This window comes from Jaculus jaculus, chromosome 1 (assembly GCF_020740685.1).
Source record: "Jaculus jaculus isolate mJacJac1 chromosome 1, mJacJac1.mat.Y.cur, whole genome shotgun sequence".
NCBI lineage: Eukaryota > Metazoa > Chordata > Mammalia > Rodentia > Dipodidae > Jaculus > Jaculus jaculus.
In genome coordinates this window covers 60,111,536-60,135,267 of record NC_059102.1, presented here as the reverse complement: position 1 = coordinate 60,135,267, position 23,732 = coordinate 60,111,536, and the positions used below count along the sequence as shown (strand labels likewise).

The 23,732-nt window shown below is 42.0% G+C and overlaps 1 protein-coding gene across 11 annotated transcripts in view; it reads left to right on the top strand.

Moving 5' to 3' along the window:
- The window catches only part of Trpm3 (transient receptor potential cation channel subfamily M member 3), a 980,795-nt gene that overhangs the window by 850,721 nt on the left and 106,342 nt on the right, over positions 1–23,732 (top strand). For all 11 annotated transcript variants that reach the window (XM_045151751.1, XM_045151752.1, XM_004653125.2 and 8 more), the window contains 3 exons: positions 16,934–17,034; positions 18,459–18,593; positions 22,850–22,900. In XM_045151751.1, coding sequence (XP_045007686.1) covers positions 16,934–17,034; positions 18,459–18,593; positions 22,850–22,900 — 287 coding nt within the window. The remainder of the gene's footprint in view (positions 1–16,933; positions 17,035–18,458; positions 18,594–22,849; positions 22,901–23,732) is intronic.

The window sequence follows — 23,732 nt, the reverse complement described above, 5'->3', positions numbered from 1 at the left end:
ATGTAATAATTTCAGAAAAATATCCCAAAACCTCAAGGTACACATTTCTACAGAATCCTGCTCAAAAATAATGATGTGGAATGTGCAGATACTTTGTCCACTATGTTGTATAAGTGAATTTCTTTGTCCTATCACAAGCAGAATAACCCTGTAGTGTGGATTTTTTTTAACTCTCTCAATCTTGCAATTAATTATGTGCTTTTCTGCTTTAGAACATTTTTACAAAGTTCTTTGTTAACAAATCGGAGACTTTTGAAATATCTTTTGTTGCAGAAATGGCACAATAAAGATAATACATCCATTAAGGTGAGTCAGTATCAACAAGGAAATAGCAAGGGCCTTCACAGAGTTATTAATCATAAGCCACAAAACTTCATACGTCCTTTCTACTTACATATGTTGTGAGAACATAAGGAAAGAGTAGTAGTGTTGACTACACAAACACTTGATAAATATCACTAGAAAGGTGTAGCATAAATACCTGGTTTTATGAGGTTTTTATACAGCACTGTTCTCTAAAAGACTAATATCCAGATTCAAAAATAAAACAAGGAACACTTCTCCAAAGTGAGCAGAGCTTAAACAGAAAAGGTGGACCCAGCTCAACAAGAGTGAAATCAAAACAGAGCTGACCACCTCCTGCCAGTCCTATCCCCCATAGCTAGGAAATGAACAGACCTAGTGACGGTCTGAAAAATGACCAATCAGGACAGGTGACTCTGGGAGAAAAGGTGACCCATTGGGGCAGGTGACCAGTCAGGAGAGATGATCCAGTTAGGACAGGTGTAGCAGTTCCACCAGCTGCTTGAATCGGGAGCCACCAGGCAGCGTGGGGAATACTAGCAGAGGTGTTCCCAATTAGGGTGGTTGTGGCCAGCTCTCATGGGGAATACTCAGTGTCCATGAGAAACCTGGCTGCCAAGACATACCTAGTCCTCCAAAATTACATTCCTAAAACAACCACCTTCTTGCAATCCAACACAAAAGCTAAATCTAAATCTAGGCTCTTATATTGCAGCAAATTTTTCTCACTCCATGCTTTCCTTAGCCTCATGCTTCAGCTCATTTGGAGGAGTATCAGAAGAGAAAAGCTCATGAGAGGCAGCATCTGACTGACATCCCGTACTAGCAAAGAACCACTCAATACAAATCAGTAATTCTGGCATGTGCTTATACCCTGGAGAATTTAGGGACAGTCTGTACTTAATACTGAGAAGTTCTGTTCCATTATATAGTATCATTTTTTAAAAACTGGATGGTAGCTAATCATTCACCCTGACCACAGCAGAAACCGTAATGACCCAGCCAGTAACTGCTCTCTACCTAGCAGTGGTCTGCATGCAGTGGCGTTATTAACCTGCTAAATTTATTTAATGATGATTATTAAATTGGCAAAAATTGACAAGACTATATAAAACACTAACAATACTTGTACAAAGCTTTAACAAATCATCTTTCCTCTACTTGTTATCCATCCTATTTAATCTACAAAACCATCTTTTAAAGCAAATTTTATTAACTTTGGTTTTGATTGCATTTTGATAAAAATGACTTTAAAAAATCTTCTTTAATTGACAATTTTTATACTTGTACATGATTTTTTTATCATAATTCCCTCCATTACCATCTTTTGTTCCTCTTTCCCCAGTCCTCTTTCCACTGAACTCTATCTTTCTCAGCTAGTCCCTCCTCTATTTTGATGACTCTAATATTCATGATGCAATGCTGATGTGCCCCAAATTGTGCAGATCTCATGCAGATAATGACTGCAGCTGTGAGGTCCTGAATGCAATGGCCACCTTATGTCTGGATGACAGCATACTAAAAAGTACTCCTCCTCATCCTCTGGTTTTTACATTCTGCCTGTTCCCTCTTCCCCAGTGTTCCCGGAGCCATGGAAGACATGAAAGAAATTTGACTTGGATTTTCATGTAAAGAAACTAAGTCTTAGGAAGGCTAAAAAACCTTTCCCAAGCCACCACAGATAACAAAGAAGCTCAGTGTTCTTTCCCTTTGACCCACAGAAGTTGTGACAACCTGTCTGGAAAATGTTACTCTCTCCTACTCAGACAGAGACCAAAACTGAGCCCAGACATGCCCATATGGCTAGAATCTCATTCAGTTCTCTGAGGGGCCAGAGGGTGGCAGTCCAAATATCAAAAACAACAATATAATTCTAGAACTACTGACCATGTAAAAGGCATTATCTTAACTGTTGTGTCTTCATAGGGGTATCAAACAGGCTTAAAATGCTATAGAAGTGGGTGTTCTGAAGATAGCTCAGCAATGAAAGGCACTTCCTTGCAAACACTGCTGGCCTAAGTTCAATTCCCAAGCCATCCATATAAGATGGATACAAAAAGAAGCACAAACTCCTCTCAATTTTGGGTAGCAAGAGGCCCTGACTACACACACACACACACACACACACACACAGACATGCAAATAGCCAAATATTTTTTAAATTACTGTAGAAGTATAGAAAGTGTTTAAAAAATGTATTTGAAAGCTCAAATGAAAATAACTAGGCTCTGGAGAAATTTAATTATAAAGACATTAGGAATGCACTGCTAAGATCCAGAAGGCCACAGAAATCCACATACAAATCCAAATCTGTTATGCCCAATAAACATCTGGGGGGTCATAAAATGAACAAGATGACAGTTTCTTGCTTGGAACAATTTCAAATTGAGAAAAATAACCATTTTAAAAATCTTAATACATGAGCTACAGAGATAGCCTAGCAGTTAAGGCACTTGTCTGCAAGGCCTAAGGACCCAGGTTCAAGTCTCCACTATACACATAAGCCAGATGCACAAGATAGCACATGTGTCTGAAGTTCATTTGCAGTGGCTGGAGGCCTTGGCAAACCCCCCCCCCTCTCTCTCTCTCCCCTCTCTCTGTATGTATCTCAAATTAATTGATTAATTAATTAAAAATCCTAATACAGAAAATCAATATGTACAAATCAATAGAATATAAAATTTTCCAAACAGGGTTCATTTTGCTCACATCAGTATATATAATCTTATCTAAACAGTTGACTCTTAAAATATACTTATAAACTATATCATTTCAACACATCATATTTATTTCCATATGCATACTCCTAATTAGGAAACAAGTGACAAGTGTTTTGTAAAGGAGAACCCTTTTAGAAAATATTACCTAAATTGCTGTTATGTAAGTATTCACTTTTTCTTCAAGATTATTTAACTGCATTTATGATTATTGAGGAGGGAGGGCAATCACGATGGAATGATTGGAGTGAAAGGGGCTGTTAGAGTCGGGTGGAAACCAGTTTAGAAGCAGTATTTGATGCTGTTCCAAAAAAAAAAATAATTGCTGAATTTATTTTGAGATATTTCAGAATCTGTCAGAGTGGATGTAAGAAGACCTTCAAAGAGTTCCATCCAAAGGAGAATCTCACTAATAGAACCCAAAGGAGAAATATATATGTAAATATTTGGGTTTTCTTTTTCTCTCCATTGAGGGTAGACTTTGACTCAACCTGTTTCCCAAGTGCCTCCAATAAAAGCTGGAAGAAAATGAGAGATAATAAAAATTGTTGATCAAATGAAATCTGCTAGGAATACAGGTCTTGTCCCTGAAGTTTGCCTCTGTTCTGTTCACTACCCTAACTCTAGAAACAAGAAAATGGAGTCAAGAATTTCAGCTATAATGCAGGCCTGTGACCCCTGAGTTCAAGAGGTAGATGCAGGAGTCTGTCAGATTTGAGGCTAGCCTTGACAACGTAATAAGACCCTATCTCAAAAATACATATAATTTGGGGGCTGGAGAGATGGCTTAGCAGTGAAGGTAATTGCCTATAAAGCCAAAGGACCCAGGTTCAATTCCCCAGGACATACATAAGCAAAATGCACAAGGTGGCACATGCATCTGGAGTTCATTTGCAGTGGCTAGAGGCCCTGGCACATCCATTCTTTCTCTCTATCTATCTAGCTAGCTATTTCCCTCTATATATCTGCCCCTTTCTCTTTATCTCAAATAAATAAATATTTTAAAATTATATATACATATAATTTTTTTACAGCTGTAAAACCAGACTGCCTCTGCTGAAATCTCATCTCTGATATTCCCTGGCTATTCCAAGGTCCTGTATCTCATTTTCCCCATCTACAAGATGGAAATGAGGGCACCTCTAGATTGTTGTGAGAATTCAGTACATGAACACTTAGAAATAATGTCAGGCACAAGCTAAGCATGAATGGAATTTTCATTATTAACACCTCTCCTATTACCTAATAACCCCAAAAAAGTCAATCCCATCTCCCTTCAAAGAGATGTGCTCACTTGGATAACTGTTTGTTTGTCTCTGTAAGCCAAATAGGAATTTCTTCAGCTAAAATTAGTTTGGTCTTTTCTTGTTCCTTTTAAGCTTCTCTTGGGATTGATTTAAAGTTATTTTTACCGAGAGAAGAGAGTTAACATTCAGGGCAAGAAAATAGAGCAACGAATAAATTATACACAAACCTCATCTACTTTTTGTGTGCATGTTTCCTGCCTTGAATTTGGTTTTTCTCCTTGTAGCGGCCACATTCCTAAAGGAGGTTCCTGGGTAGCGATGTCTCTTCTCTGGGAGAAGACTGAAGGTGTATCCTAGCAACCCCAGTCACATGATGGGCCTTTCAGCAGGTTTCCTCCCACAGTAGTATTTTTATATAGGTAGAGAATCTGATGTCTTTTAATAAAAGGACAGATGGATGCTCATAGGCTGGGACCCAAGTGCATTTACTTGCAGTATTTACAAATAAATAGATGAATAGAGATAGAAATGAATCTGTGGAAAGAATATTTAACTAGGACAAAATCCTTTAGATAAAACAAGAAAGGTCCAAAGATACCAAGAAGAAATGCTCCTGCACATTGCTATAGGAAGGGGTATGTCACCCTGAACACCACAGAACCCTAGTGCTGCTCTGAGTTCTAAAAGCCCACTTTGCCCCTTCAAACCCAGACCCACCCAGCAAGACTGTGCTTCAACTCCCAGCGCCCAGTGAGTCACTTCCCCCCAAAAAAGGGTTCATAGCATCCATTTACAGCGTGTTGACATGCTCAGCAATCTTTGGGATGGTTTTATTCCCAAACACTGATAGTCAAGTCCTCAGATAAATATTCCCTACAACTATTTTGGAAGAGGAAAGAGACCAGAGGGAGGAAGGGAGGGGGATAAGAGACAAGAACGGGAAATGTGGGTGATATGATCAAAGTGCATTATGTACATATGTATGTATGTGCATATATATTATTAATAAAAGAAGGAAGAAAGAACAAAGGGAATATTGGATTTAATGTGAAGGTGGTATTGATATAAATTTAAAGAAATCTATAGAAATGGAGTAAGCCTTTAAACTAAAAACTTTGAATCATTAGATTTCTGTGATTTCCCATGAAGAGTGGGTGATAGATGAATTGATTCTGGAACCTTCCCACTTCCCCTTTGAAACACCTATCAGGCCAGGCGAGATGGTATATGCCCTTAATCCAAGTTCAGATGCCCAGGTGGGAGGATCACTGTGAGTCTGAGGCAGCCAGAGATTACATAGTGAATTCCAAGTCAGCTTGGGCTAGAGTGAGACTCCACCTTGAAAAATGAATAAAAACCAAAAAATCTTATCAGAAGGTTTCTCCTGGACTACTTACTATCTCATAATTTTTGACAATGCTGATGGATGGTGAGCACTTCTTAATAAATAGTAGTGAAAATAATGTTTATTTTTTATTTTTATTTATTTATATATTTATTTATTTGCTGGAGGGAGAGGCAGATAAAGAAAATGGGCATGCCAGGGCTTCCAGCCAGATGCATGCACCACCTTGTACATCTGGCTTATATGGGTACTGGGGAATCAAACTTGGGTCTTTAGTCTTTGCAGACAAGAATCTTAACCACTAAGCCATCTCTCCATCCTATAATGTTTTTTTTTTTTAAATATCTACGTGTTCAGGGAGCCATGACACATTTGTTATCTCTTACCTCAAATGGCTCTAAATTCTGCCTTTTGGTGCTTTGGACCTCATCCTCTGATATAGTCCTGCCTTCTCTATGCCCTCTGGCCCTCTGTGGATGTACCACTTCAACACTCGGTCCATCCACCTCTTTTTTCTGTCATCTTTTTCACTCATGACCATCTCTGCTCACATTAGCTCATTGAAGAACTGTCTTCTTGATGAAATGTGTCTGCTCTCAGCCTCCATTCTCAAAACTGTCACCTGTCAAGTACCTACCTCTTCTTGTCTCCCTCCCTCCCTTCTCTTGGGAACACATTCAGAGCCCTGTCATCTAGAAAGCATCTTACTTTTCTCCTCTTTTCCATCAGACTCTGAGCAATAGTCTACCTTTCTACAGAATTCCTGCCACACACTCTAAATCCTGACTCGCTCCCCTGCTGACTTAGCCAATTCTTATTTTGTGGATTCTACTCAAACCATTTTATTCAGTTTCCACTGCCTATGAAGACCTCACTGGGTCTTCTGAACCCAGTGATTGCCACATGCAACATGTCACATGTAGGCTTTGTCCACATCCTGCTGCAACTCTTCCCCAACTTCCAGAAGGGAAGCGCTCAGTTCAAAGCCCTGCAAAGCTCACTTCTTACATTACTCCACCCCTTGGAGTTTGATCATCAATGTAGAAGACAGGTATTCACTGTACAGATTTAGGGAAACATAAAAGAACATAGTAAAAAATAATACAAAATAAAAGAACATAGTATTTGTGAGATGCCTACCATTTTACAATGCCTTCATTGTGTGATGACAATCATACCTCCTTTTACATTTCCTTGGTATCCTGTGTATTCTGCCTTTTTGACCATTTCCTTTCCTCTCTTACCAGTCCCTCTCATTGCTCTGCTTTGTCAAGTAGAGCCAAGAGTACAAGGTATCAGGTGTACATGATAACTTCTAGCACTCCCTTCTATCCTTGCCACTGGTTCCTGTCATCTGAATGACTTCCTTGTGTATCACCTCAAAGTCAACTGAATTAGACATCATTAAACAAAATGAATAAAGCCACACACAATGCTGTAATCCCAGCACTCAGTACACAGAGGCAGAAAAATCACAGACTGGGGGCCAGTCTGGGCTACATAGTAAGAATACGTCTAAATAAGTAAAAATTTTATTTTCCCCAAGAGCAAGTAACTCTGTTACACCTATACCCCTTTACACCCCTTTCACTACTGGCTTGCTACCATTAGGCCATCAGTGGTCTCGATTTGGCTGGTTACAGCAGCTTCCTAGGGAAACCTCTCTCTCCTCACTGACCACATCCCTTCATCCTTCTTTTAGAGGAATGCTACTTATGCAAATCCCTAGTCAAGACAGACTCCATCTATACAACCTGCAGAATCCGGTATAGAAATGATGGCATGGGTTCATCATTCTCCACTTCTAGAAAGCTGCAAAAAGCTTACCTACCACAAATAGCCCAGCCTTCCTTGTCTGGGCTGAACATAGGTTCAGTGATCTGTCCCTCCACTCCTCTTGTGTCCTAGCTCAGTATCCAAAAATAAAAATCATGGCAAATAGTATTGGACTAGGGCTTCAGCTAGGGAGGACCTTTGATTTTCCCCTGGGTTGTGTGCTATCCTATTTCTTGCCTTCAGGAATCACACTGTGTCTTCACCAGGGAATGAGCTCTGTCTACCCAACTTTTCCAGTAACTTCTCTTGCAAAATGTGGACAAGAGCAATTCTTCATATTTCTGAATATCACTTTCTCCCAATGACATCCTAGGGCCCTTCACCTAGAGTCTATAGGGCCTAAAGGCTTTGGGGAGAATAGCTGACATTGAATGGAGAAGACCCATGTGCCACACACCAAAGGCAGCTGTCCAGAGTCTGCTTCCTCTCCAAGTCTGTCCTCCTCCTTCAGGTGAGGGGTAATGCTCTAATCTTGGTGCCTAAAACAAGTTTATCTTTTTTAACAGTGGCAATAACCAGTTGCCATACCACTGTTACCTTTAAACCTCTTAATAATCTCGTGCTGTTTGTTGTGGGTTCCAATCCAATTGTCACCAGGGCTGTGTTGTTGTATGTAAGATGCTAATCGCCCACCTTTATTCCTGATCCTGTGATTCTTCCTTCCTTGTCTTTCTCTCCCCCTACCATTTTGTCCCTGGGTGTTTTGGTATTCTTTTTATTTATTCCCCCTTCTCTTTTTGGCCTTTTGTACAAAGATTAGTTTCAATGTAGTCTGTAGCTCCTTTGTAAACCAATTTTTAAAGTTTTTTAATTGAAAAAAAAACTTACCTACCAAAAGGCAGGAGAAAAAAAAAAAACAAGTACAAAACTACAGTTTTAGTGAAACTAGAAAATATATTCCAAAATATTTGCACATTCAGGAGTCATGTGGGAGGGGAAAGGGCAGAAGTCAGGGAGAAAGAAAAAAATACTGTTCCTGGAGATGAGGGGCACCCAAAATACAGTCTTCTCTCCTTTGTCTGGATCAGCATGTGCAAGAATGAGTATGACCTGGATGGTGGCAGAAGTCCATGACACTGGCTGATAGAATAGAAATAGGACGTAGGCTGCAGGCAGGATTGCATAGAAAAGCCATGCTTTCAGGAGGTCATTTGATTTTGTCGTGGCTTAGAAGAAAGCCTTCCAGTGGTGAATAATAACTAACTTGGAATACTACCCTGGGCCCATTATAAACCCAGCTCATTAAATGATGAATAATAAAACAGGGATTAGCATGGACTGCATACAGAGATAGTTGGAGAAAATAACAAAAAAGCAACATGCATTAACAAAAGAATAATATTCTTTACAAAAATATTTCTAGGGAACAGAGGAACACACTGAATACAGTGGCCACCCCCCCATCTACAGGGGACATGTTCCAAGCCACCCCCCCCCCAGAAGATGCCTGAAGCCACAGATAGCATCAAACTCCATAAACACTGTCTCTTTCTATACAGACATACATACTAGTAGTAAAGTTTAACTTATAAATTAGACACCACAATAGATGAACAAAAACTAATAATCAAATTAAATAATTTTAGCAAAGGAATGTGAAGAAAGGTCTATGCATGTAGCTCTCTCAGGATATCTTTAAGCACTCTACTTGTCCTTTGTGTGTTGATGCAGGAGATGCAACACTGCTGTAATTGCATGTGAGGTGAAGGACTAACTGTTTATCACGTGGCTACTTTTTTAGTTTGAGGTATACCCGCAAAACACACATTTTCCCTTCTTTACAATTTCATAGACAGAGTATTTATTCTTACCATTGATTTTAACAATTTTAGGACATGATTTTATTTTCCTTTTTTAAGAACTTTCCCTTTTCACTTTAAAGAAGCAGTTTCCAGCTGCTTTTCCAGACATTTCAATTTGTCTACATCACTGGTCTTGTGCTTAAAGGCCCATGTGCACCACTGACCCTTCCAACACCAAGCACACAAAGGGAAGCACCAGGGGCCTCATGAGACATCAAATCTTAAGGCACCTTGATTCTTTTATTCCCAGCCCCCAGGTTGTGGAAAATAAATACCTCTGGTTAATAAGCCACTGCTTTACAGCATTTCCCTATAGCAACCCAACAGACTAAGACTCACCTGTCACGTACTAAGCACTGTTCTGGACTCTTAAATACAGCAGCAAATAAAGTGAACTAAATCTCAGGTTTATGTTCTAGCAAGGAGGAAATGAATTGATATATACATTAGCTGATCCCAGCAATACATAGATTTGCACAGAAGGAAGAGAAGCTTTTTTGATCACAATACAAGAAAATACATCAAAAATTATCTTGCAAATAGAAAAGTCATATTTTGACTCATGGTCTTAGAGTTTTCAGCCCATGATCTGATAGACCCACTGCTTTATGCCTCTAGGAGTGGAGGTGTCAGATGGCAAAAGGGCAGAGAACACTTGGCAGAAAAACATTCTCACTTTATAGCCAGCAAATAAAAGAGAAAGAGGCCAGAATCCCACAATCCTTTGCAAAAGCACACACCCCCCCCAGAAAGGACCCAGGAACGTCCTCTAGAGTATGGCCTACGGAGTGCACAGTGAAGCTGTGTTCATGCAGAAGACTAAACCCTTCACCTGTGAACCCTCAGCACCCCTACCACAGCACTTGTCTTCTGCAGCCTTTGCCCATTTCTTCTTTCTTAAAAGTCCCTCTTCCCATAAATCTTGGTTTCCATACTATCTCTAGTATGTGTGTGTCCTTTCTAGTGATTGTTTTACTTTCATCCTTTCAAATTGTTGATGATTTCATTCATCACCCTTTGCCTTCTTCAGGTCATGTTCACGCTGACATTTCCTCAATCTCCGTCTCTAGCATTGACCACTGCACTGTTCCAGACATCAGTAGCCAAGAGTGCACCATGGGTCCACTGTGGACGCCTTGGTCTCAATGTTGCCAAGAGTAGAACTCTGCTGCTATTAAAATCTTGCCTTACATCTTGCATTGCCAGTCTCAGGCAGCCATATGTCCCCAGATCCCAAACCAGAAGCCAAGCGATCACTTTGACTTGTTTCTCAATTGCTCTCCATTTTAACATCCAAGTCTATTAGTCTTTCTCTCTCAATATTTCCCCATCCCAGCTTCTCCCTCTGATCTACAGTAACCCTATACTAGAATATCCCACCTCTTTCCTCTCCCAAACTCCCCAGTCTAATGGCCCCTATCATTTTTATGATGCTGTCAAAGTGATATTTCAAAGACACAGATGTGACTGCACCATTTCTAAGACAGTGCCTTAAGTGATTTCCCTGTGCCTCCAGGATAAACAGGAATCTCTCCCACATCTTTGTAAGTCCCCATTGCTAGCTTTATCCTCTAGGAAAAAGAGGAAGCTCTCCCACATCCTTGTTAGTTCCCATTGCTAGCTTTATCTCTGTTTCTATTCCCCAAATACATAGACCCAAAGCCTTGCCCTAAATTTCCCAAACATAACTTTCTCTTTTATTGCCGAAGCTGTGTGCACTGGTCCCTTAGCTAGAGTGTCTTTCTTCCTCCCTTATGTCCTGTGACTTCAACCATGTGGTCATCATTTATGCACTTACATTTCCCTGACCTTCTGAAGAAAGGCAGAATAACTAAAGTAGAATTTTTACATCCCCTACCTATGTATACTCATACCCATATTAAGGTCTGTGCACTTGATATTCCTTCCTCAATTCATCACATATGTGCATTTCCTCATCATCTAAGTCCCAGATCAAATGCCTGAGGACCTGTGAGACAGGCCTCCTGTCCACTCATCCTAGCTGAGCAGCTCCACCACTACCCTTGTCACTATTATCACCTTTCTTACATCTGTGCCTGTATGAGACTCCTTGAAAGTCCACATGACCACCAGCCCAAGAAGCAGAGCACATGGGTGAGTGTCCTGAGCCCAAACCAGAATCCATGTCAAGTCTAGATTCACTTCAGTTCTTCAGAGCAGCATTTAATCCTCCACCTCCCACATGGATGAACCAGAGACACAAGTCCCTGAGATATTTGTGCCTGTGAAGCTACTATATCACTCCATTTCCAGCCTGCCTGTGGGTTGTTCCAGCCAGTTGGAACAATATTGTCATGGCAACATGCAAGTTAGGAAACCAGAATGGTATTGGCACAGTGATTTGTTTATACAGGCATGGGTCCCACGTGACCTGTCTGGTGGTTTGAATAGATGGCCCCCAATATATTCAGTTTTTTATTAGTTTGTAGTTTTCATCTGCAGCCACCTAGCTGGAGGCAGTGTCACTGGGCGGATCTTAAGGTGTAATGGTGGATTTCAGATTTCAGATTTCAATCTAAAGATATGCAAAGTGTGCTGTGCTGTGTGGCATCTGGCTTTTGGCTGGTGCTTCCCTCCCTCCCGCTCTCTCTCTCTCTCTCTCTCTCTCTCTCTCTCTCCTTGGTTCTGTGAAAGTAGGCAAGCTTCTTCTGCCATTATGGAACTTCCCCTGGATCTGTAAGCTTCAATAAATATCCCTTCTTCCATAACTGTGCCTGGTCTGGAAGTTCATCTCAGCGAACCTGAAGCTGTCTGCTACACACTGGGAGTGGCACAGTCCTCTGTAGCATGAATATACTCTTGACAAGTTTTGTTTCTTTGCTGACTGATGACACCCCACAAGTAGAATGTAATCTCTGAGGGAAAGGATGACTAATAGCTAGCAATGTTCACAACTAGTGCAATATCCAAACAGTTCTGAGAACTAAAGCTATTCTGTAAGTATCTGTTGGGCAGGTAAATGAACTGTTGAATGGGTTGGTAGAGTAATAACTAAGCTCCCTCTATCTCTAGACTAGAAGCTCTTCAAGATACAGTCTTCATCTGATTTGTCTTGGTCCTCATACTGGCACAGTGGCCATCATCTGAGAATGCACTAAATCATGACTTTTGAATGTCACATAGATTAATGAAAAGATGAGTGAGCAAACAAGTGAAAACTTTTTCTACTACTATTAGCGGTTCTTAACCTTCTGTTTCCATTTAGAATCACCTGGGAAGCTTTCAAACACTGGTCTGCTGGCTGGGGAGATAGCTCAGTCAGTACAGTGTCTGCCTTGTAAGCATAAGGACCTGAGTTTGATCTCCAGAAGCTACATTTTTAAATAGCCAGGGATCACGTACTGCCTACAAGCCCAGTACCAGGGAAGTGGAGACAGGTGGATCCTGGGGGGCTGACTGACTAGCTAATCTAGCCTACTTTGGTGAGTTTTAGGCCAATCAGAGAGTCTGTCTCAAAAAATGTGGAGTGCATCTAAAGAACAACACCAAGGTTATCCCCCAGCCAACACACACCACATGCATGCACAGACATGAACACACACACACACACACACACACACACACACACACACACACGCACCTGCATACACACAAAAACTATACTTCCCAGGACCAGTAAAACCAGAATCTCTGGGGATGCATCTGAAGCAGAGTGCATTAGAGCTCTTTAGGAAATGCCAGCATATAGCCACAGTTAAGGACAGGGTGATTAACCATCCAGCCTCACTGAAGACGCTAGCATATGCCAGAATGTAGGGATTGTAGTGTTAAAACTGTCACTGTCCTAAGCAAACGAGGATGGTTTTAGTCACTTTGCCCTGATCCAAACTGTCAACAAGGACCATTCTTGAGTGATGAATTTTCAATTTTTGAAAAGTCAAGATCCACTGGCTTCATGTTTTTATTTGACACTTACCTAATTGCATTCAGGCATGTGGCTCACCTTGACCCCAATCACTGCTTCCTGCTGTGTGCTCTTGTTCAGGTTTGGGCTGTTTTGTGCTGCTGTTATTGGCTTGAGTAGCTCAGAAGTTTGTGACACATAGATGGCAAAGGGAATGAACAAACAATTATAGCAAGTCAGCAATGACCAACAGAGCAGCCAAATAGGTCAAGGGGTACTCTCTTTCACTGTTACTGGGAAATAAATTGATACATTCAGTTTAGAAAACAGAATGTGGTTTCTCTGAAAAGTAAAAAAAGAAGCATTATTATTAATAGGTCCAGCTATTACCATGACTAGGTATATTTCAAAAGGAAATGAAACCAAAGACATCCATACTCACATGTTTATTGTAGCACTACACACAATAATCCAGATACATAGTCAACTTGGATATCTATAAGTAGATAAATGACTAAAGAATATATGGTGTAGTTATAGGCAATGGAATGCTATTCATAATAAAAATGAATGAAATTGTGTCATCAGTCATGTGCAACAATCTAGATGAAACCAGAGGGCATTTTTAAAAAATTGAGCACAGAAAGGCAAATACCACATATTCTCACTTTTATTGGAAACTAAAAAATTTTATTAGAAAATAAAAATTGGTCTCATAGAAACAGAGTCGAATGTTGGTTACCAGAACCTGAAAAGATATGGAGAAATGAGGGGAATGGATTGAGTACATTTACCATTTACAGGAATGTATTGGCATAGAAGGAAAACTTCTAATATTCTATAGTCCTGTAGGAAAAAGATGGTTGACAACTGACTATACATTTGAAAATAGCTAATAGGATTCTAAATGTTCTGAATACACCACCAAAATGTTCTATGTCTGTGGTGATGAATGCTAGTTACATGGTGTACATGTATCTAAATGTCACATAATACATACATAATACATAACACAAAATACAATAATTATGTCAGGTAAAATAAGAAATAGGCTTATAGGCTTTTGTTTTGTTTTGTTTTTTGTTTTTTGAGGTAGGATCTTACTCTAGCCCAGGCTGACCTAGAATTCTCGAACTTGCCATGATCCTCCTACCTCTGCCTCCTGAGTGCTGGGATTAAAGTCGTGCACCACCACCTGCAATCCCCATGGGGTTGGCCTGCACCCCCAACAAGGAAGGACTCTTTATAAAAGGGGCAGAGAGGAGGGAAAGGATGGTACCAACAAGTGTTGTTTAAAAGAAAATATGCCCATATCTAATAAAAAAAATGAAAAAAGTAAAAAAAAAATAGATGCTGAGGAGATGGCTCAGTGAATAAAGCCCTTGCCCTGTGAGTGTAAGGAACAGAACTGAGACCCCAACCACCCTTGTAAGCACCAGGTGGGCATGGTGGTCGGCCTGTAGTTCCAGAACTCAGGGGATGGAGACGGAGGACCCTGGAGAAAGCTGGATGGCTAGGTTAGCCGACTGGAAAGCTCTGGGTTCACGTGTTAGACCTCGTCTCAGTAAATAAGGTAGAAAGCAATTGAGATAGACACCTGGTGTCCACCTCTGGCCTCTACATGTATGTGTGCACATGTGTACCCACACAGATGTGGATGTACGCACACACCACCCTCACATGCACATGCACAAATAGAAGGGGAAAACATAATCAGAGTATGACGCACCACCTTTATGCCCAATGAGCCTTTACTTTGTTCTCTCCAAACTGATGGTGTACACTGTCTCCTCTATGCGTCATTTATGTTGCTCATCTTGATATGAGTTTGGTGTTATTTGAGAAGATAAGTAACTTTCTTGAAGAAAAATTGCCTGTGCAGACTGAATTGATATACATCATCCTAAACACTCACCAAGGTATGTCAAAAATGTGGTTTATACTAAACCCACCAACATATGGACACCAGAGTCAGACCTCTGCAGAAAACATAGCCCTTAGGGGCCTTGTTATTCAAAGTGTAGCCCCAGGTAAGAGGCAGCAGCATCACTGGAGCCTGTAAGAAATGCGCCATTTCAGGGCTGAAACTGGAGCTACACAATCAGAAACATAGAAGAAAGACAGAAAAGTCTGTAAGAAGCTCTCCAGGCTAGGCTAAAAAAGCATGCTCCAATCTGAGAAGCAATAAAGTGCTTCTTTAGTGAATGCTTTGTTTATATGATTTGTCTTATTTTGTTTGCTTGCTTACTTGTTGAGGTCCAGTCTCACCCTGTAGCTCCAGCTGGCTTCCAATCCAGGCAATCTTCTTGCCTCAGCCTCCGCAGTGCTGGGATCGCATGCATAAGTCACCACAGCAGCTGTTTGCTTGATTTTTGCTTCTTTGTTTGTTTGTTTGGTTGGTTGGTTTTTGTTTTTCAAGGTAGACTCTCACTCTAGCCCAGGCTGACCTGGACCTGGAATTCACTATGTAGTCTCAGTGTGGCCTTGAACTCATGGCGATCCTCCTACCTCTGCCTCCCGAGTGCTGGGATTAAAGCCACCACACCCAGCTCTGCATTATTCTTAATGTCACCATTGCAGAACCCAGAAGAAAGGCAAGAGAAGGGAGGAAAGGCAAGGGGGGCAGTGGCTCAGCAGCTGCCGCACATTGAGAACACCTGGGGGCTGCAGAAGCTCCTTCAAGCACTGTCATTTAGCTGGTTTGGGACACCCAGGCATAGGGATATTTCTGATGTAAGTTAGGGAGTCACTGGTATATGCAGCTCAGTCAGCAGGGGACCTGTCCCACCTCACTGCTCCTAGCCACTGCTGAGCCCAGGGGAATGTGCAGCATTCTCCATGGCTCTCAAAGGCTAGACTGCTGCTGTGCCATGAGTAACCCTGTGTTTACCCCTGTAAGGAGTTACTTGACCTTCCACTCTCCATCCCAACCTCTCTCCACCTCAGCATCTTCATTTGCCCTATGCAACCTGTAGACTCAAAGCCCCGTGTTATTTGGGACAGTACAAATGGGAACATATGGAAATGTCTAAAAGCCTGTCAAATTGTTCAAACTCTCTGAGCCAAAAAGGGCTTTCTCTTTGCCCTCCGCGCCTGGTGAGCCACCAAGCCGAGCAAAGCGGGCCAGTGTGGAGGATGGCTCCTCTTCTTCCCTGTGTATCAAGGGTCTTGGTGGGGAGTAAAACAAACCTGTTCGTGTGTGAATTCTCTGGCATGACCCTATTTCATGCTCAGCCTCTCAGCCAGGTAAAACAGGGTCATTCTCGCTGTCCACATTTCACAGACGATGGACCTTAGAGTCAGCCCAGTTTGATGGAGCCACAAAATGGCAGGCTGAAATGACTGGATGTTCCCTCTACCCGCTCGGCTGCATCCACTGTCAGCCCCACATGCAGCTGCTTGTGGGGCCGCATGCGTGTGTCTAGACCAGCTGGGTGCCAGCAGACCCTCTGTGGTGGTAGAAATGTCTCTGGAGTTGCTAACCACGTGTGGCTATTGAACACTGGAATGCAGCTAATGCCAAGTGCGGTGACCCCTGTAATCCCAGCACTCTAGAGCCTGAGGCAGGAGGATCGTGAGTTTGAGGCCAGCCTGGGCTTAGTGAGACCCTGATAGCTCCGTGACAAAGAAGAATCTTCCCCCAAAAGGCAATTAAAGTGGGGAGTCGGAGGAACCCTTGCTGCATTGCCCAGTCTGATATTCAGGAAGAGGGGCCAATGACAAAGGGTACAGTGTGTCTTCTTGGTGTAATAATCATCGTTGTTTCTTCTTTTCTCTCTCTCTCTCTTTCTCTCTCTCCCTTTCCCCACTCTGTACAGGAGCCAATGCGTCAGCCCCGGACCAACTGAGTTTAGCTTTAGCCTGGAACAGAGTGGACATCGCTCGCAGCCAGATCTTTATTTATGGGCAACAGTGGCCGGTAGAGTATATGTCGTTCCCCCGCCCCAGACCCCTTGAAAAAAGCCCACGTGCTTGGGCAAGGATATTTATTTGAGGAATTTTTGAGAGTGACTCAGAAAACAAGTGCCTTTCCTTAGAAAGAAAAATCTTCCTTCGCGTGGCACAGTGGGTGTCCTGGGCGTCTTTCTCGTGCTTGGGAAATGCTGCCATCTGGTGGACGGTATGACTAAGCACACCGCCAACCCTTCCGTGACATTTCCAGCTCCGTGAGAGGCCCTTGATACAAGCGATTTTCGACTACAAAAGACATCTTTCAAAGCATCCTGAAAGATATATACACGGCAAAGCCGCACGGTTTAAAATTAAAGAAGAAATGGATTCGTTTGTTTCTGGTTGTCTTTTAGGAGAGCATAAGAAAAGAGCTTGATGCTTCCAAGTGGTGGCGCCCCTGCGGGTCAGAAGCTGGACCCCGCCTAGGCATGGAGAATTAGCAGGCCCCCAGGGGCGGGGGCCATCTGGTCTTGGATGCTGGGCACAGCCCCTCCCTCTCCCCAGAGGACAGCAAGTGAACCAAAGCTTTATATAACTGTCCACGATGTGTTTCCGTCACTCGACTACCAGAAATAAAATATTTGGGAAATGGGCCATTGGGTGATGTGCCCAGCATCCACAGGAGGCGGCCCTGCAACCTGGAAGAGGAGGTAGAGTTCCAAACCTGGAACCACATCTCTCCGGGGCAGGTCTTCCCAAACACTCGCCCACTCCCCGGGAGGGCGCTCTGGACGCCACTGAGCTCCTGTCCTCACCGGGGCCTGCATTGCTAGTGTGGAAACGTGCCAAGGAATGTGGACAGTGATTTTTTTCTTTCTTTCTTTTTTTCTTTTTTTTTTTTTTTTTTGGCAAAGAGAATTAAATGCAAATCTTAGTTAATGGCAAATCCAGAAACTAGATTTTTGTTTTTTTTGTTGTTGTCTTAGTGAAGCATTCCATATTGCCTATTGCCTATTTCCACACAGAGCCTTTTTGGCTCTCCAGCCTGTTTCCTGGAGTTGCTCTGCTCAAGTCAGCAAGGGATGTCACTCAGAGAACAGAGAGGATGAGACTAGAGGTGGGGAAGTACTCACCTCAGCCCATTACTGGCATTGTGGAAAATCCACCAGAGAATTGAGGGTGGGAAATAAACTATGCTCTTCCTCTGGATCCAGAACAAGAGATTCAGGGAATGGGGCTGTGGATGGCTTTCAGACCTGGAAATCTTTGACTTCTATGTCCAAAGACCCACCCTACAGGTGGGGGAAGGGGCACCATGAACAGTCACCCTCGCTTTTTCTCTAGTGTGCTGAAGGCGTGCAGAGGTCAACGCATCCATTTGGAGCCTTCCAGTGAACTAGAAGCCACACACCCACGTGGAAGGAAAGACTAACTGGTGGTCTTGCTTTGCAGGTAGGGTCTCTGGAGCAAGCCATGTTGGATGCCCTAGTTCTGGACAGAGTGGATTTTGTGAAATTACTCATTGAGAATGGAGTAAGCATGCATCGTTTTCTCACCATCTCCAGACTAGAGGAATTGTACAATACGGTAGGGCCAGGCTAAGGCACGTTTTCTTCTTCTGTTTTGTTTCCTTCTCCTGCCCCTACATGCCTGTGATTCTCTACCTGCCACTCCTGCCTGCATGGATCATTTTCACAAGCTCTCCCTCAGACCTGTGACAACCAACACCAAGTCACGGAGGTTCCACTTGTTTTAACTGCTCAGTTGTCTGCGTCTCAGCAAAACGGTGATGGAATCACCTAAGAAGGGTTTGGTGTATTTTGACACCAAACCACAACAAGTCTCTGGGAACCTGAACAAAGCATCTTCTGGAAACCCAGAGGGTGTTTCAGGCCATTTGCTGCAGAGGCTTGATTTAGTGCCAAGTATCAAAGGAGGCCAATTTAAGTATTCTGTTTCATTTATTGTTGGAGCTATGAAGTTCATTTGTTTTGCCATGATAGTGGAATATGTAAAATGCCACATGTGGAGTTATCAAGAAATGATTTCTTGTTTTCTTGACATCTGACATTCACTAAGAGAGGCAACAAAACTTAAAGAGCTGATGCTATTTCTCACCATTTTACAGATGAGAAAATTGAGGTGCTCAGTCTATTCGGCTGCAACAGAATACCTGAGTCTGGGTAATTTATGAAAGAGAGATATTTATTTCCCACAGCTCTGGAGACTAGAAGTCCAAGATAAAGGTACCAATAGCTTCTGTATCTAATTAATGGGAGCTACTTTCTAGTTTCAGGATGGCCCCTTGTGGTTATGTCCTCTCCTCTAGAAGGGACAACCTGTGTCCCCTTATGTCAGAAAAGATAGAAGTGAAAAAGGACCAAGTGTCAAATGCCTCTTACAAGTATGGAGCCCTTATGACCAAATCACTTCATGACAGCCCTCCCCCCTCCAGAAGATCAAAGTGGAGATGAGGTCCAACATGAATTAAATAGAGGCATGAGAATTCCAACAATGGCAGAGGCCAATAAGAGACTTGCTTGAGATCACGAAATTCCTAAGTAAAGAGAGAAGCCAGCACTTCACCTAAGTTTCTGTCTCAGAAGTCATTCTTCCCCTTCACTGGATGTGATGTCTGTCCTGGCAGGCACCCAGGTCACAATGGGTAGAGCTTTTGTCTATCCCTAGCCAGTGAAAGACCACTCCCTCCATCTCATGCCTACAACAGAAAGTAAACAGGTTGGCTGAGTAGCTCCAGGAATCATTTTTCCCTTCAGAATTTTCTTACCTCAATATCCTGGGACTTACCAGCTTGTTCAGAATAGTGTACCTATCAGAGAATTAATCAGAAGATTCTTTGCAAAGACTGAACCAGAAAGAAGTAGGGCTGTCCTTGAACCTGAGGTTTGATCCCTCCCTTCAGCTAGTGATGGTGACAATACAAACTATGTTGAGAAGGATTATGGAACAATGAATGTCACCAGTAACAATTGTATCTAGCACTTACTGAGTTCTAAGCACTGCTTTAATAGCTTTAGAAATGAACACTGAATCATTTAGTATTCAAGTGACCTTATCAGATGGATTATTTCAATCCTGGAAATAATGAAACTGAGTCAGAGTTAAGTTTTGTAGTTTGCCCATATACAGGGCCTGGGTTGGAGCCAGGAACTCTGACAGGAGCCCGTGTGTCCATCACCACACAGTATAGTGTAGTGTGTGAGAAGAGTTCTGTTGAGCATCACGTGAATGGACAGGTGGTGGAGGCAGCTCTCAGGGACCAGTCAGTCTTTACATGGGCTACCTTTGTTTAATGGTTGGCCGTCATTTGGGGGGTGGGGTAGAGCCTCTCAATGAAGCCAGGCCAGCCTGGCACTGTCATTTAACCCACATTGCTCTCTCACTCATGATCCTCCTGTCTGAGTCTCCAAGTGCCATCATTATTTTAGACCCTCCAATCAGGTTTCCAGATTTAGCGAAGACACCATGTTAGTTTAGTTAGCTAGCTTTGAATCTCAACAATTTCTAGCATAAGTACAGTTGTCCTATCTATTTTCAAGGGATTCATTCTCAGGGTCTTTGCAGATGAAACTCTTCAGATGTTCAAGGCCCTTGTATATTTGCATACTATTTGCATATAACCTAAGCATATGTGCCCCTCTACTTTTTCACACAGCTACTTCCTTCAAAATAAATAATAAATATGATGGAGAATGGAATTTCAAAGGGGAAAGTGGGGGGGGATTACCATGGGATATTTTTTATAATCATGGAAAATGCTAATAAAAATTAACAAAAAAAGAAAAAAAATTTAAAAAGACATTAAAAACAAATAAATAATAAGAACATCTAAAGTACAAACCTTGTACTTCAGATCACTTCAAGTTACTTATAATACCTTCTATGGTGAAAATACTTTTGAAGTAGTTATTAGCCTGTGTCATTCAGGGGAAAATCCTAAACAAAATATCTATACATAGTCATTTCAGCCAATTTTCCCATATATTTTCAATCCACAGTTGGTGGAACACAAATATATAGAACTCATGGAGATGGGAGTCTGAGTACATATCCCAAATATTGCATAGGACATGCTCATGTTAAAAATTATTTATTGGAGGTGGGGGCTGGAGAGATGGCTTAGCAGTTAAGGTGCTTGCCTGCAAAGCCAAAAACCTTGGTTTGATTCTCCAGGTCCCATGTAAGCCAGATGCACAAGGTGGCCCACGCATCTGGAATTCATTTGCAGTGGCTGGAGGCCCTGGCATGCCCATTCCCCCCTTCCTCTGTGTGTGTGTGTGTGTGTGTGTGTGTGTGTGAGAGAGAGAGAGAGAGAGAGAGAGAGAGAGAGAGAGAGAGAGAGTGTGTCCCCTCCTGTGTCTTTCTCTCAAATAAATAAATAAAAATAAAATAATTAAAAATATATTCATTGGGGCTGGAGAGATGGCTTAGTAATTGAGGCATTTGCCTGTGAAGACTAAGGACCTAGGTTTAATTTCCCAGTATCCATGTAAGCCAGATGCACAAAGTAGCACATGCATCTGGAGTTCCTTTGCAGTGGCTAGAGGCCCTAGTATACCCATTCTCTCCCTCTCCTTTCTGTTTCTCTCTACATATATCTTTCTCTCTCTGCCTCTTTCTCTCTCAAATAAAGAAATAAAATTTTTAAAAATCCAATTTTTTTTGGGGGGGGGTTCAACATAGGGTCTCATTCTAGCCAAGGCTGACCTGGAATTTACTAGGAAGTCTTGAGGTGGTCTAGAACTCAAGGCAATCCTCCTACCTCTGCCTCCTGAATGCTAGGATTAAAGGCGTGCATCACCACAGTGGGCTGAAAAATATATCTAAAGTCTTTTTTAAAAATTATTCACTGTTTACCTCAAATCAAATTTTAATTGAGTATCCTATACTTTATCTTGCATTCTTAGTCCTGAAAGCAACAAAATAACAAATCATTTACTTTATTCTTACCTCAAGCACATACACACGCTTTCCCAAAGTCTCTCTCTCTTTTTTTTTAAACAAGCCTGACTCTTTCTTCCCATCAAGTTTCAGAGAACTATTACCAAAGTTCAAAGCCAATCTATTTCCTGTTTTTATATGGCCTTGGTGATAGAACAACTTTTGTTTCTTTACATTTAATGGTTGAAGCAATCAAAAGGAGGGCATTCTATGACATTAACATTACATGAAATGTGGCCGGTTATGGCGGGAGAGTCAGACAAACCCAATACTTGAGAGCCTGAAACAGGAGGATCACAGTTTTGAGGCCAACCTAGATTACATAACAAAGCCCTATCTCAAAACATATATATATGTATGTTTTCTGTGTCCCTGACTGAAGTTTTACAAAAACATAGCCAAGTCTTGCATGCATAAAATCTGTGGCCACTTTCACAGCACAATGACAGCACCCAGCTTGATAATGATAATCCACAAATGTAAAATATTTACTATCTGGCCTTTTATGGGAAAAGTTAACCAACTCCTTAAGACAGTTTTTCATCCATCAAGGGAAATACAAAAGTTACAATGACAACTGGCAAATTTTCCCAATGAGCAAATTGCTCCCTGTTTTTCTCTGCTGCAAAACTGATCTTTGGGCAAGCTCTCCATGGGTTGACAACCAACTAGAAGCTCAAATGCATTTCCAGAGAGAACACAATCCAAATTGCAGCCAGTGAGTTGGTTGTAAAACCCAGAAACAACTGAGCAACTAGAACAAGGTCTGTCATAGCAAACTTCCCTTTATCAACCAGAACCCTTCCTTCCAGATCCTTCCTGCCTTGCCAGTTAGAGGCCCTGACTAGCAAAACTGTTTGATTCTTCTTTATCGTTTTCAGAGACATGGGCCCTCAAACACATTGTACCACTTGGTCAGGGATGTCAAAAAGGTAAGAAACCTCTAGACCGCCGGTCAGAGGCCCTGTCCTGACTGCTTCCTGTGGCAGACAGTACTTTTGTTTTGCATGAGCTACTGGTCTCCCTCCCCCTGCCAGCCCCTCGTTCTCGAGCCGTGTGCGCATCTGCCTTGTAGCCCAGACACCTCAGCTTATGACGCCGCTGTGACCCTTCCTGCAGTCGCCATGGTTTTAGACGCTTTTGATGGACATAACGCTTTAGGATAGTGGAATCTATGCACTTCTTGATGCCATGTGGATTTATGCCATTGCCTGAATTTCTCCAAATGTTCCTTCCTTTGAGGGGAGCTAGTTTCCATGGTGCCAGGCCACAAGAAGCACTTTCATGCTAGCTCCTCACAGAATGTCATTACAAGCATTACATAAAGTGTAGTAGGAATAACTCCAAGTGTCCCACAGAAACAGGACTAACACAACACATATGTGTGTTCCATTTTCCTAACGCTTTATTTTTCCAGAAGATATTTTCACATGTCTACTCATCTGATTTTTTTAAAACATTGACCACTATCTAAAATGATCTTGCATATTTATATTCTTTTTAAATCTTTTTTATTTATTTGAGAAAGAAAGAGAGAAGCAGATAGAGAGAAGGGGTGGGCCAAGACCTTTGGACACTGTAAACAAACTTGAGACCCATGTGCTTCCCTGTGCATCTGGCTTATGTGGATCCTGAGAAATCAAACCTAGATCCTTTGGCTTTGCAGGCAAGTGCCTTAGCCACTAAGCCATCTTCTCTAGCCCTACTGATCTAATTTTTAATTGAAGTTCTGGATTTGAATTATGCGAATTACACACATTTTTC